The 16,120-nt window shown below is 31.9% G+C and overlaps 1 protein-coding gene across 3 annotated transcripts; it reads right to left on the bottom strand.

Moving 5' to 3' along the window:
- Positions 1-5,752: 5,752 nt before the first annotated feature.
- On the bottom strand, positions 5,753-12,203 carry LOC102629255 (hypothetical protein). 3 transcript variants are annotated; one of them, XM_052440872.1, is made up of 6 exons: positions 12,076-12,092; positions 11,905-11,985; positions 11,551-11,745; positions 10,216-10,434; positions 6,817-7,036; positions 5,753-6,291 (listed from the first exon to the last, which is right to left on the bottom strand). In XM_052440872.1, the coding sequence occupies exons 3-6, from the start codon at positions 11,673-11,675 to the stop codon at positions 6,025-6,027; spliced, it is 831 nt and encodes a 276-aa protein (XP_052296832.1). In that variant the 5' UTR covers positions 11,676-11,745; positions 11,905-11,985; positions 12,076-12,092; the 3' UTR covers positions 5,753-6,024. The 3 variants fall into 3 exon arrangements, with proteins under 3 accessions (XP_052296832.1, XP_006471078.1, XP_006471080.1); XM_006471015.4 differs by lacking the exon at positions 11,905-11,985 and having other exon boundaries at positions 12,076-12,203; XM_006471017.4 differs by lacking the exon at positions 11,905-11,985 and having other exon boundaries at positions 11,986-12,119.
- Positions 12,204-16,120: the final 3,917 nt, after the last annotated feature.

Consider the following 16,120-nt stretch of genomic DNA (forward strand, 5'->3'; position numbering starts at 1 on the left):
ATATTAGCTTAAATTTTTTTTCAAAATTTTAAAAAAATTTAAGTTAAAATAACCTATTCATAAAAATGCATGATACCTCTTTTGGTCATTCCTACTTTCCATCAGATTAGGTCCTCACCTAATCATGCACTAAGGAAATAACTTAATTGTAGATTAGTAGTTAATAAAAAAAAAGAAGTTAAATCTTACCCATATATTGCTATTAAAAGGTAAATGATAAAAGATCTTTAAAAATTTAATAGAGCTTAGATTAGGAGAGGATTATATTCCCTTTGGGATCAGGATCCTCCTTTGATCTCATCATGTACTGAGTAAATAACTCAACTATTGAACGATAGTTAATAAATAAAAAGGTAAGACGTTAAATCTAATCCATACACTACTATTAAAAGATATATGGTATAAGATCTTTGAAAGTTCAATAGAGTTCATGTCAAGGGATGATCTTATTCCCTTTGGGATCATGATCCTCTCTTCATCTGATCATATTATGGGCAAATAACTCAACTGCCGATTCATAGTTAATAAATAAAAAAAAATAAGAAGTTAAATCTTATCTATACACTCATACTAAAGGACACATGTCAAAAGATATTTAAAAACTCAACAGAGCTTATATCAGGAGAGGATCTTATTCGCATTTTGAAATGGAATTCGTAAATAAATAAATAAATAAAAAGTAAAGAGAATTTAAAACGAATGAGATTCAAATCTTGAATTCAATCATGAACGTTAAATTTACACGCTTGAGGGTCAAGTGGGTGCGTAAATGGTGAAAACTCATAAGCTTAAGAACCCTAACTAAGCACCGTAGAGAAACGTGTTTATTTTACTTACATTCTCCCACCTCATCTCTAATATCTTAACACCAACTAACTTTGTTCTTTTTATTAATAAAAATATAAAACGACAAATTTGCCCTTACAACAAATTGGATTATTTTATGAAAATTTCATACCTAGCTAATACCTTGGCATGGTTTTGATTATTGGTACTCGGTTGAATATTGAACATGTGCCAAAAATAAGTAGCTGAGAGATAATTTCCTAAAATTTTAGTGGTGATGATGGTTTCTTAATTATAAAAAATGAATGTATTGGGTGTCCAATTGCTTTCTTCACCCCACTATAGACTATGAAATACTGATATCGTCCTTAGCACTTTATCAAATTAAAGTATAATTATGTCTTTTTTATCATATTTTTTTCGTGTTTTATACGTTATAAACACAAAATTAATCGTTAATATTTAATGAATGGTTACCGTCACAAAACGATGACAATATTACCTGAAAATGAATCCATTTGTAACATTATTATCATTTTTTTTTTAATGTTCTATACTTTATAAATATAAAATTAATCCATTTGTGTCATCAACGATGTCGTACTAGCCACGACTTCACCGTAACTCCGGCATCAAATGGCAAGTAGTTATATATAATGCACGACCAATTGAATCAAGTAGCCAGTGTGACTCACTCCCATTTTACTTGACACCATTTAACGGCTGCCTTACAATGAAGCCATTATTATTTTTCAATGATTTGTCCATCTTCACTGCTACTTTGGCATCAATGATGGCACTACTATTGGGTAGATGGTGAAAAATGGAGTCCAGCTATACCCAATTTGTTGCCTATTTTTGTCGCCATTCGTTGGAAAAAAATTTCAGCATGTGAAATTGTTATAATTTTTAATATTTATTTTAAAATACATTCAACTAAGTATTTAATTTCTAAAGTAAATGTGTACATATATTTATATTTATTACAGCTACTAATTCTATATATTCCCAATAGTTGTTGGTGTTTTCCCATCCAAGTCTTGCTACCAAAAACAATAGTGATAATTCTTTTAATATGAAATTTAAAAAATTACAAAGTAGTTAAATGATTAGTAGAACTTCATGTTGAAAACAAGAGGTTTGTGATTCTAATGGCTCGCATTGATGGTGAATAGATTAAATTGTGATTGAATTACTTAATAGATTTTGACAATTTTATAGATAACAATCTCTCTAACTTCAGGGAGAAAAAGAAAGAAAAAAACTTAAATATAAACACCAATTATCAATCGACATTTATTTATGGCAGAGCAAATTGTGACAAGAACAGCAACATGCATTTAAAGTATGGCAATTTCCTCTTTAATTTCATTGCTGCCAAGTTACAACAGCTTTTCTGTGATTGGAAATAATTGCAAATCCAGTGATCTTTCCACATTCAACTTTTGAAGAAAGATATCCAATAAAAACATCAAGGCCCAATGTGATTCTTCATCATTACCTTATTATTGAACCTTAAAACCAAAACAATATAAAAAGCCAAAAAGGAACAATTATTACCTTATTATGACTTTTTCCCAACTTTCACTCAACTCTCTTTGTGTACGGTTTGACTACCTCAAAGTTACTTTCAAAGTCCTTTTTGGCTTCTAATTTTGTTTTCTTTTTTTTTTAACAGATTATTTTCATGGATTAAATAATTAAAATTTTGGTATATTTAATAATGGACCAAAATTTCAATTCTTCCTTCTTCTTCATCTTAATTCTTTTCTTCTTCTTGTAACAAATAATTTGAATGCTTCTGTCTGGCAGTTTCTTGATTCTACCTCTAACTTCTTTTATTTGTCTTCATTGATACATTAGTTATATTAATTATTTGGCCTCTTAAATTCTTAGACCCTATTTTATCTCCAAATAACTACTCGAATTCGAATATTATAAGAAGATAAGAAATTAAAAAATTGATTTGTAATTTGTCTATACCATATATTTTTAATTTTTTTTAATATGGTAACTTCATTTACAAGTTTTTTTTGGGGGGGGGGGGGGAAGGGGGGTTCCTCCTTTTTCCTTCAAGTGGGTTTTTTTTTTTTTTTTTTTTTTTTGGGTGTTGATAAAATTAATAATTTGAAATTTATATTGTTTTTCTTTGGGTTGGCAAGCTCTTAATTGATTCTCCCTGTTACCTAATGTCGTCGTCACGTGGACCAAAGGGCATTAAAAATGGTATAGTTATATTATTTTCATACGTACAAAATTTATTACTACATTAATTTAAGTAAAGATTCCATTATGCTAAGCTTATAGCATGAGAAAACAAAAGAGAAAAGCAAAAAAATAGCCCGAATAACGAGGGAGACCAATCTTATTTAATTCTTGACATCGACTTTTCAAACACTTTTCCTCTTCTGAATGAAACAATTTTCTTTTCTTTTAATTTGCACTCCAACAACTATCTACTTTTGTGTGTTTCTAATTCAAGAACTTAATGATCTTGAAATTCTCAATGTTTTGAATCTTTTTTTTTTTTTTAATTTGAAATCATTGAATTTTGGGCCATCCCATGATATAATGATACTAGTTTAATAAATAATCGTTGTGATTGCATGGTCGAAATATGTTTTGTGGTTTTTATCTCCATTACTAAAAATTTGTGTTTTCTTTTTTTCTTAAAAAGAAAAAAGAGAGATTAGAATATTTGTTTTCTTAGCTAAAAAACAAATGCTTAAAATGGTTCGCATAGAGGGTACCACAACCCTAATTTTATGCATTGCTTATTTTATTAGTTTTATAATATTTGATGGTGTCTAAACTATGGATTACAACCCCTCTTTGGTACTGTACTCGAATCCTAACAAAAAAAATAATAATTTTTTGACTTTTATGAAAATGATCTCCAACATAACAATGTCTTATAATTGAACTACTAACATTTTTTTATTTCTTGAAATAATAGTCCAATTGATTTGACTCTTTACACCCTTGCACTGTGAATTAAACAAAATTGTAACTTTAAATGATCAAAACTGGATTCCATGCATCAAAATAACTACATTGAGTAATTAAAATGAAGTAAATTGTTATTTCTTGTGGCAGATGGAATCAATCAAATCATGATTAGCACAGGTGATTGAAAAAAATAGAATAAATGTGGGGTATAAATTATTAAATGCCCACACCAAAGAATTAAATACTTGAAAGCCCCCACTCAACAAACAATCCAAAATTCAAAAACCCAATTAAGCCAAAATTACAGAAAACACACAAGTCAAAAAGCACTTTCTGTTTTTTTTTTACAGGACATCGAGAATCACGCGCCAGCGATCGGACGGCTCAGATTCGCCCACATCGTACGCTGTCTCACCTGCCAACCACGTGCTTGAATTTAATGCGACCACTGTATCTGTTTGTCTGTGATTCCCTTCTCTTCTTTCTCGAGTGAAGAGCGGGCCCCACGCGGACAGTCACAAGCCCACGTTGGTGTCCCGTGAAGATGACAGGCGGGTGACGTGGAACGAAATGATTGGATTTGTTTACCGGTGGGACCCACGAGAGGAAATTATACGTTAATGATGAGAGAGAGAGAGCGTGTGTGTGAGAGAGAGAGAGAGAGGAGCGGGTTTATCGGAACGGCTGGCGCCTGGCGGGCGAGTTGATGTGTCAGTCAGATAAGATAGGGTGACAGACGGAAACACATTAAATATTTTTCTCAGGATAACTCGTGTGGTTGTCACTTTGACTCGTTGAGTTGACCCGGAATTTCCTCGCCTCTAGGGTTTCATTTCATAGATATGGACACTGGACTTTGTCTTTTGGAATTTGGATCGACAGTACTGGTCGCATTGAGATGTAAATTTTTTCTTTTTTTTTTTTTTTCACTCGTGTGAATAAAAATTTGTAAAAGGATGATTTTGTGCTTTGCCTTTTAAAGGAGGGCAAAAAGGCAGTACTAATGTATATGACAAACAAATTTAAGTTAAAAATTAGTGATACAAATTAAATTAGTTTGGGAAATTTATAGAAATGGCCTGAATGAATTCTCTCTCTCTCTCTCTCTTTTTTTCACCACAAAAAATAAAAATGTTTTCAAGTCATGTCATATTGTAAATTAACTCTAAATTTTTCCACTTCCTTCTCCTAGACATGGTGGGCTCAGGTCCGGCCCATTTGTCAACCGTTGCACTAGCACTGTTGAAACATTTTCCTTGAGCCCTACCAAATTTATCTCTACATCCATTTTTTAAAATAAATTTGTTACTAAAAATTTTAAAAATCTCAAAATTATTCTCCGCTAATTCTCTCCCTTCATATTACAATGACATTATCTCTCTACTCTCACATTTTGCAACCTTAAACACTCAATTTCACTCTTTGCTATATATATATATATATATAACTTTAATTTTTGGTAAAATTTAATTTCTTAATATTCATCAACTTTCATGACTAATAGAAATTTACTAATATTGATTTTTAAATAGTGAATTTTATTTCTCTTAGTGATACCAATGATTTACGGCTAAAAATATATATCTTAATAAATTAATAAGAGTTCATGAAATTGAAAAGAGACAAAAAAGAAATAATTAATTAAGTAATTTTTTCAAAAAAAAATTTAGATAATAAAGAGAAGATGTAGAAAAGAAATTAGTGGATTCAAATAACCCTCCCTCATTTTTTCTTTTACCAGGTAAAACAAATTTTATCACTAAATTCTTTTAATTTGCCCAAAATCAGAGTGAAGTGAAGTGAGTGAGGATCGATCCCTTAAAACAGATATTGTTTCTGTAAGAAGGATAAAGCCAACTCACTACCCCTTTTGAGACTTGTTTACAATTATTTGAACAGATTAAATCTTCGCTGTTTCAAAAGTGCATTAATCAAATGTAGTATAAGGGGCATCAAGAGATAATCGCAATAGAAATGAGTAAATGAATATCCATTAACCACAACCAAACCCGGAAAATTTCACAATCTATACCCATCACTTGCTAAAATATATAGTATGAATGAAGAAGACAGTGGATTTCATTACAATCTTTAGAAATGTATATAGAAGCCTATTTTCAAGATCCTATTTGCCTAGGTCTAAAATAACACAACAAAAGGAAAGAAATAGAGCATATAGGGCTTAGAATGGGAGCTTCTTGTAACAAAAACTGTATCGATCATATGAAAGCTCGAACACAAACATCTAAAAATTGGGGGGGAAAAAATCAAATTAAGTTTCTCGATAATTCATTTAGAGCCAAAGGCAAATGATAACTTTGGCCGGGATTTGTTCTTACCCAACAACTTCATTTGGTTTACCCGCTCTTCCTCCTCTTGTTGCTTCTTCCTTCGCATGGCCTCTTCTTTCTCTCTTTGTATCCGTTCTAGTTCACGGTAACGTTCCTCCTCTCTTCTTTGCTGCTCCTCAGCTTCCCTTCTTTGAGATTCTTCCACCTTCCTCCTGTTCTCTTCGAGCATTTTCTCCAATTCTTCTTTTTCTTTTCGAGCTTGCTCCTGAAATCAACATAAATTAGGTACACTGCGAACGAGAGTTTTACGATACAGCAACCATGCGCACAACAATAAACTACAGGAGAAGGAAAAAAAAAAAAGCCTATCAAAACCCAGCGGATTTCTTCCATCCACATTGAAAAAGTGAGCCTAAAAAACTACAATTACCCCTGATCCCTCAACAGCAATCACGTGACAGGATAGTTTTGACCTACCTAGCACTCCCTTTTCCATATTTGTGCAATGTGCAATCATGTCACCATTCTTCTTTAAAAACTGTTTTGTTTTCTTTTAAAAGAAGGGTTGTTTTGCCAAAGTGTGACAGAGGGGCCAGTGATTCGCAAAACTAGAGTAAAGGAGAAAAGTGATTTTACTAAGGTTTTGTGGCAGGTTTCTTGTCCTTCCAGTAGCTTAAATGTCAATTCGTCATGATAGCACTGATTGATATGCTTCACACATTGGTGATGAAAACATAAAAGTAAAGAAAGGATAGTCATTTGCAGGAGGTTTCTTGTCAGAAGTAAATACCTCCTTTCTTCTAGCCTCAGTAAGAGCAGCTTCCTTTTCTTTCTCAAGCTGAGATTCAACTTCATCGAGAAGCCTCTTCCTCCCCTCCTCCAATCGCCTTTGTATTTCCATCTTTATCTCCTCAGAGTTCAAGCTCTCTTCAACTTTCTTCCTAATCGCCTCTTCCACTCTCCTAGCAGTCTCTTCTTCTATCAGTTTCAGTTCTGCTTCTTGTTGACGCCTGGAAATACAAGAGAAAAAGTTAACAGGGAAAATGACTGTTCCTAGCTTGGTAGAATATGCCACGCTTCCTATTACAGATGTCCTCATATCCAGACAAACACTGCAACTAAAACAACAATGCACAAACCCTGATTCTTTTTTGAAATATTTCTCCTTCCTTTTCCCTCTCTCCCTCTCCCTATACTTGCTATTTAACTTCAATGAATGACAAACTAACCTTCATGACGATAGGCACTAAAATTTATGCTCATGCTTTTAAGGCATACCTCTAACTGAATCCTGATCCAAACAAATCAATTTCAAAATGGTGAATAGTAGATAAACGAGGCACCCAATGATCATCAAATATAACAGGTTGAACTAGCAGTATCTTCCTTCAGAGAAGCCTGTGGAGAAAATGTCAAAGTAACCTGCCGCAGTTTTAAAACTAATTACCACAATATATCAATCCTTTGCATTCAAGATATTTCTTTTGACAAAAAAAAAAAAAAAAACGGCTGTTTTTGTGCATTTATATGTTGAAAGGAACAGCACATTCACAAACAGAAAAAATCACTTGCAAGAGGCAAAGGACCACATACAAACAGAATATAGGGGATTTTTTTCACTAAAGGTCGACTGCGCTGATTTGAATACCCATTCAAGTTCGATTTGAAGGATTTGACAGTCTGCCAAATAACACAGCACCTCATAAATTTAAGCAAACTCACCTTTTATACCAGTAAACCCAGGCCAAGTTATGTTGATTTAAATTGAGACTGGCTAAGTTCATAAGTCTATGAGAGGCAAAAATTTACCAATAATAACTACGAAAAAAAATGAGACGTTAACAAAAGGTAAGTCATTATACCATTTAAACACTGAGTTCTGTAACAATCCTTTTAACAGAGTCATTGTTTCTGATATTTCAGATGACTGAAATCCGTAACTGATGTAGGTCAGTCCTGGGTCACTATCTATAGATGGGGATTCAGCTTCACAAAATTATGAATTAAGTACCCCAAATATCATGAGTTTAAGGATTGAGGTTTTAAGAGAACACAACAGTATCCTTGAGAGGAAAGCTTGTATCTTGAACAGAAAAAGCGTGGAATATCAGATGAAAAGAAGTCCCAGAATGTGAAGAGGCAAAATAATTACACAATTAGAGGGAATGTGCATGTGTATCAGACTTGTTGGAATGAAGGCATTAAGTTGAAAACCTACCCTAATGAACTTTGATGCTAGCAGGAATAAAAGGAAATGTGAAAGGAAAAGTTACAGAGTTGGCAGGAGGTATATACATCTCATTGTTATAAGTACTTAAAAAGGTGTGGGTTGAAGCGGGGGGGTGTGGGTGGTGGGTACGCAGGCACTTGCTGAAGGGAAAATCCAATCCAAATTCAAAGAAAGACCATCATATACAAGTTAGGACCCAGAAAAATATTTCATAAGACTTCAGGTATGGCTGGCCACAAGGCCACCAGCTTTCCACAATCAAATTTCTGACCTACAGCTTTCTATGCAGCAGGATTATATCAAAAAGGTTAGCTCATTGCTCCAAACTAATGAGGTCAAGAGAGGTCTAATTAGCTTTTCCTGTCAAAAGTAACAACTTATTTCGCGAAATAAGTTTAGATGCCTATTAATTCCTCATCCTTATAGTCTTTAAAAACTCAGATTTATATTATTTAGAAAACTGAGCTTATATTTACCAATTTGGCCAATATATTGTTACGACTGCAGAACTTGAAATATACAGAAAATGTTCTCTATAATAAAAAATCAAATAAAAAAGGCATAAAAAAAGAATTCCATATAGCCCCAAAACATATGATGTTATAGCTGTAATTTCAGATTTTCATTCATATTCAGCCTTTTCAAGTTACATGTTTAATTTCCACTTTATCCATGGTGTGCTCTTCACCATATATAACAATCAGATATTAACATAGGGGCAAAAATGGCGAGAAAGAAATGAAATGGAAATGGATTGCGGAGAAGTGCCTTAACTAAACCTAGATGCTTTGGGAATAAGACCACAAGTGATAGCAGTATAACAAAGTAGGTGAAGACACAATGATACATAATATAAATGAAATGCCTTTAAGACAATCCTTGTAATCCTACAGAAAAGAACGGAAAGAAAAGAATAATGAGAAAAGACACGGCTGCAAATGAAAAGCAGCTAGTAATTACAATCAACAATTATGATGTATTTTCGCATTTTCTGTTGGCACATGGTAGAAGCTAGTATAAATTAAGAACATAAAATGTCCAGGTTTCTCTCTTACAACTGTTCCAAAATTATATGGCAACTATTGCTTCCCTTAAAACAAAAAAAATGTATAATACAATAATTGTGCTTCAATGTAAATGTGGGCTTTTAGATTCCAACAACACATGGAGCAGGTTGTCAAACATTCAATACCAGAGATGGAAGATGACAAATGGATTATTTACTTCATCAACATTTCATCTATGATTTCTTACTTCATGAAAATGTAGGAAAACTCAAAGTTCATGCAAAGATGTGATTGTCAAAAAGGCAATATAAGAAAGGAAAATTCAAACAAAAGGGAAGCAGGCACAGGGACAGAGACAATTAAAGGGAAGAATCAAGAGACCTCAAGCACCAAATTTATAAAAGACCTAAGTTTCTTTTCTCTGATTACGGTGGATCAGAACACAAACTTCCCACCTCTCAACCAGAAGGTATCAAGGTAGCCGCATTTGACTGAGATGGTAATCCTAAATAACACTGAAATTGTGTGATGCAACAGACATAGCATATGGCCTGCATCACTGTAGTTACTTCCACAGTACGCTCATTGTCCAAGCATTACAATCAATACAAGAAACATTATATAGGTCTAATTCCATAATATTCAGACTAAATCATGTTTACTAATTCCAGATTATCATGACTAACAGGTGGCAATAAAGCAACAAGTCAACAAGAAGCACATATAAACTATGGTTATCTGTGTCACATAAATGTCTACTGCAGCAGTGACATTTTCCAAACAACTCAACAAAAGGATAACATGTGCATGCTCCCTCAGAGTGTAGCCAAAATTTAGAGGCAAAGATAACTAAACAATGGAAGGCAAAGATAACTAACCAATGGTGAACTAAAATAAGGTGATAAAAGAAAATGATTAAACTGCAAAAAGCTGTGAAATATCTGAAATCTACCTTTTTTTCTCTTCCTCTTCTTTCCTCAATTTTTCACTTGCATTTTTCCGCTCTAATGACCCAAGACTTGGACTCGAAGATTTATGGGCAGCAGACAATGAAGAACTCCTACTTCTTTGCCTCTTATACCGCCTTGGAGTTGGCGAACGGCTTTTATGCCGTCTTGGAGAAGGAGAACGACCTTTACGGCGTCGTGGAGAAATTGAGCGGCTTTTTTTTCTGTAATAAAAAAATATATATATAATTGAGCAACAGCAAAACTTTTGGCATCACAGGTTAAAACAAAAATGCCAATCAGACCCATCATCTGCTGCAATAAATATAGAAGCATGTACAGAGTTACCTCACACATTGTTAAGACTAACCATTGTGTGCTCCCTCTTTTATCACATGAAGAAGCTAATGTCAGAATCGAGCAACAAAAGGACACCCATCGGCACCCATCACCTGCTCACTTCCCATCCCATATGATGGGAAGAAACCGAGTTTTTGAATTTTATTATGAAGTACATGCATCCTATCTAACTGTTAATAACTTATATATGTTTAACTCCAAGATATTTATGTTAGGAATCTTTCCTGGCTTTCCACGTAAATAGCCAGTTTGCAGAAATGTGAGATGGCGTAGAGATGTAAGTCAAGCAACATAGACATCAGGTGTTTTCTCAAAAAATCAGCAATACTAAAACATCAACATGACTGTCATCACATGAAAGTTTTTACATCAGGACCGTGCTCCTGAGGCTGCAGAATAAGAGAAGACTACTTGAACAGAAAAAACATCATAAGCATGCCAAAAAAGACAATTAATTAAAAAAACATTCCCACACTTGAACATCTAAAACAATAATCCTCCACACTGAGCAATTGCTAATTTGTCATGTAAAAGACAACACTCCACAGGATGCAACCATCGAATATGCCCATTTCAAGAATTATGGAAATGTCTAGACAAAAAATCTGCCACCAAATAAGCAATAAGCCAAATTTCTTTCACATTCGAGGGTATCATTTGCACCAGCAACTGCAGTTTGGCAGCCAATTTATCCAACCAGCGTTCCTACCAAATTCTTGACCCTCCAAAATTTCAGAACTTTCAAACCTATTGCTTGATGTTTCTTTATAGCATGGAGCCATTTACAGCAAATTCGAAGTCTTTATTCAATAGAAAAGTAGAATAACACCGATCAATGGAGAAGGATAGGGTGCGTACAGAGCAACTCGAACATATTGTATATCCAATCCGCATGAGATACGTGAGTCCCCAATCTTTGTTACAATTGCTTGATAATTAATCACATTAACGCAAAACAATGAGAGCATAAACGGGATCACCTGCTATAAGAATATGGCGACCGGCTTCTCTCTCTCCGGCTCCTCCTGCTATACCTGGGTGATGGTGAATGTCTCCTCCTATATGATGGGGAACGCGAACGTGACCGTGACAAGTCCCTAGGCATTTCCTATCAACTCAAGCTTATAATATTGTCCCTTTTTCTTTTCTGTTGTAACACAAATTCAGTTGCTAGCCTGCATATAGGTTATCAATTGATAACATTAAACACTTAAACTCAGCCGCTAGCAAGATAATATAACTTCAAACTAAATAAAACTAAAACCTTTCACTTAACAATAATACAATATTCAAAATAAAAATTTGAAATTGAACTGCCGCCACAGCGTACTCACATAAACAAATTTTGATTTTCCGTTCGTTTGACTATTTCTCAGGAAGCAAACAGGAAATATAAAACCCTAAATCAAGGGTACCTGTATGATCTCAACTTTGTTTGACCTTTGCATGAACCCTTAAATTGACAACCAAATTATAAATGTTCAAGAAAGAGATGAAATTATTACCAGATTAATGGTGACGACAATTTGTCGACTCTTTAAAACGAACACGAAATCTACCAAATTTTAGATGACTTTGAAGATTATGGAAGTACGAAAATACAAACTTGCCCGGAATACGCTGTCGTTTCATTCAATTCAGAAGTTAGGATAAATTCATTTTAGTCCCAATTGTTTAAACCAATTATGCATTTACTGTCCATGTTTTTAAAAATGATCTAAAATACTCTTATTGTTACTTTCATAGTTGATAAATCTAACTATCCAAAATTAAAGTTGTATTTTTATCTAATATGACTTAAAATTCAATAATCTGACTTGTAAGCAGTGAAAAATAGATGATGATTAAGTAGATTTTAACATAAACAAATATAATAAAGAAATTTTGGTTAAAAAAAAATAATTTCTAGTTAAATAATTTGTTGAAACTGTAGAGACTTAAAAATATTTATCTTTCTAAGTAGCAAGACAAGCATTTATGATTTAATACATATTCAGTATGCCTTATCTAATAGTCATAAATATTTATTTAATTTTAAAAGTATTTTTTAAAATTTTTGATGTTATTTGGTGTTTTTTCAAAAGAGCTTTTAAAGATTAAAATATGTTATTTTGTATTTTCTAGTAAAAGTTTAAATTTTTAGGTTTCAGAAGTAAAGATTGAATTTTTTTTAAATATTAAATATTTCAAATATTATTTTCTTATTTAACAATCTTATTTCATTTTTTAATAATATAATTTCAAAAAATTTTGCCAATCAAAGTAATCTTACATTTTAATAAAGACTTTCATTGACAATTAAATGATTAAAATATTTGGTAAAATTTCTATTTATAGAAGCTCTGACAACAAAAACTATTTTTAAACAAACTCTTTTTCAAAAATTATTTTGAATGAGTAATGATACAACCACAAACTCTTGTATAAATTTATCTTGTACAAACTGATGTAGTATTAATTCATTAGTTGAATGAAAATATAAAATAATAGAAATAAATTATGTGGACCAAAAGATATTTAATTTAACCAATTTTATCACACTACATCAGTTTGTATAAGAGTTTGTAATTATATCATTACTCATTCTAAATAGACCCTACTGATGTAGGAAAAATATCGAACAATTATCCTATGATGATTTAAGAATGTAAAAAGATTGAAATTTGATAATTTGATTGGTTAAATTCCATCATTTTTTTTTTCATAATGGGATAGCCATAGACTATTTGTACGCAATTTTTTTTTTTACAAACTAATATGAAGTAAAAATATTTATTCATTTCTAGAAAATACCAAATGTTTAATATTTTTTTTTATTTACCTATTGGTGTTATATCATGTTAGATTGCGCAAAGTAGTTTGATATATAGTATTATTCTTTGAAATTAGTCAAAATTTTCCTTTTTAATTAAGATGATCGTTATGAAACTTGAATTTGCAAGAGTATTATATTTATAATTAAACTAGGAAATAGAACCGCGCTTCGCGCATCTTTAAAAAAAAAATTAGTATTATCTTTTTTTTAAAGATGACGTAGTCTTATAAAATTAATGTTATTTATGAAAATTAATTATTTTTGTTAACTTTAAAAATATATATTAATGTGTATAGTTAAATGTGCACAACCTTTTCATCAATAAAAATTATATTCAGACTAATCAATTCTCTATTCTTTTTTTATATTAACAGACTCCCACATTCTACAAAGCCTAACTTTTATCATCCAACTATCTTTATCATTGTTCAACTCATGAAGAAAAGAGTACTCCATGAAGCACACGATACTAAAAATTCAAATAAGTCAAAAAATAAAAATACAAAAATATTTCTAAAGAGGATGTTGGTTAAATAATAAAAAAAAACCCCAAACATAACAAATCTTAAATATTTAATGTTTATAGAGTTTGAAGAAGTCAAAAGACACTAAATAAAAGGTTGCATAATTAAATATGAGATTATGCCCTAGTGGCATTGGTGAGGGAAAATAAAAGAACTTTCCTTCCTATATTAATTAGTTGATGTATTTTAAACCACTAAAGTTTAGTTGTTGGCTTAATAAAATAAATGAATGTTTCAAAACTTATAATTAATTATTATTAATGGTTACATATTGTTGAATTTAAATTGAAAGAGGAAGAGACATGTAATCTTTTGTAATCTAATAATTATTTTCTATTTTTAATATTTTGTAATGTAATTATTTTTAATCTCAACCAATATATTAGATAATAGAGAATATAAAAAGATGAGAAATAATGATGCCACAAATCTTAACTACTTAATATTTATAAAGTTTGAAGAAGCCAAAAGGCACTAAACAAAAGATTGCATAATTAAATATGGGATTATGACATTAAAATTAGACCCTAATGGCATTTTTGAGGAAAAATGAAGGGACTTTCTTTCCTATATTAATTAATTGATGTATTTAAATCACTAAAGTTTAATTGTTTGCATAATAAAATAAATGAATGTTTTAAGACGTATAATTAATTATTATTAATAGTTACATATTATTGAATTTAAATAGAAAGAAGAAGAGACATGTAATCTTTTGTAATCCAATAATTATTTTTTTTTAATATTTTGTAATGTAATTATTTTTTTAATCTGAACCCAGTTTTTTAGATAATAGAGAATACATAAAGATGAGAAATGGTGATACCACATCACCACCTCTAATCCCAACTTTATATATATATATATATGTAGATATAGATGTTTTAAGTTCTATTCAGTATCATAGTATTGAGGCTTGAAAGACTTATGGTTGTAAGGCTATTATTAGATGGAAAATATTAATGAACTATATTAAACTTATTAAATCAAGCCAGAAACTTCATAATCAAAATAACTATAAGATTGAGACGAATTTAGCATTTACAGAAATCAAAAACCTTAGATTAAACAAGAGAAAATCATTCTCATATTGTATACAATAAACGTTATAATCAATTTTCATAAACCATGACACAAATTTATACACAAAAATCAAGAAGGATCAACCCTATTGGATGAAACACCCTTAAAAGCAGCTTTCATAGAAGCAGAAGCAGAATTCATGGCAGCTTCAATATACTTTTTAGAAGTCAAAGTTGCTGCTTTTTCCATGAACTTGCCCACCATATTCTTCTTTCTCAATTCTCACCGTTTCTTCCTCTAGGGTGGGTGGGGTGGCCCTTAAAAATTTCGCCACTATTCCCCACCCTATTTTCAAAAAATATTTAAAATCCACCCCAATTAGGCTCCAAAACGGATGTTGCCATCCTGACATCCTCAAACCTTCTGAACTCATCGATGGCATCTTCCATGACCGAAGATCAAGATAATCTTCGGCTTTTTCCATGGTGATTTCAGCTTCTTCGACTTCTCTTTCTTGCTGAAGCTCCACTGCTGCCCACGACTTGTATACTTCGATCTCAAATAGTTTCATGAAGTCCTCAATGGCATATGGATCAAAGTCTTTGTCTTGGCAAGCTTGGTTTGTGAGGAAATTGAATTGGGAAATTAGGGCTTCCATTTTTGTGTTTTTGAGTGTTGAGGGAATAATATTGGAGATGCAAGATCTAGAGAAGAAAAATGCAGATGAAAAAGTTAAGTGGGTGGGAGGAGAATAGCATCGTAGAAAGAGTGGTCACCCAAAAGTCCTTTGCTAAAATGTTTTATTATTAATATATAAATAAATAAGGGGAAGGATCAACAGCACCTTAAAATACTCTTAATTTTACACTAATTAATATCAAACTAATTAATATCCATTAGATTTGAATTAAATCAATAAATGAGATTAATTAAAATTAAATCTTCAAGATCTTTTAATATTCTCTCTCTCCATGTGGTCTCCACCAAAAAATTTTCTCACTCTTTTATTTTCTCCCTTCCTTCACGTGATGTGCTCTCTCTCTCTCTTTCCTCCCCTCTTCTCTTCTTTTGTGGTGCGTTTACTTTCATGGAATGGGAATGAGATGGAATGAGAATGGGCTGAAATGTGAATGAAAAATGGGAATGAAATTTCAATGTTTACTTGACAAAAATAGATGGGAATGAGAA

This window comes from Citrus sinensis, chromosome 5, assembly GCF_022201045.2.
Source record: "Citrus sinensis cultivar Valencia sweet orange chromosome 5, DVS_A1.0, whole genome shotgun sequence".
Lineage (NCBI taxonomy): Eukaryota > Viridiplantae > Streptophyta > Magnoliopsida > Sapindales > Rutaceae > Citrus > Citrus sinensis.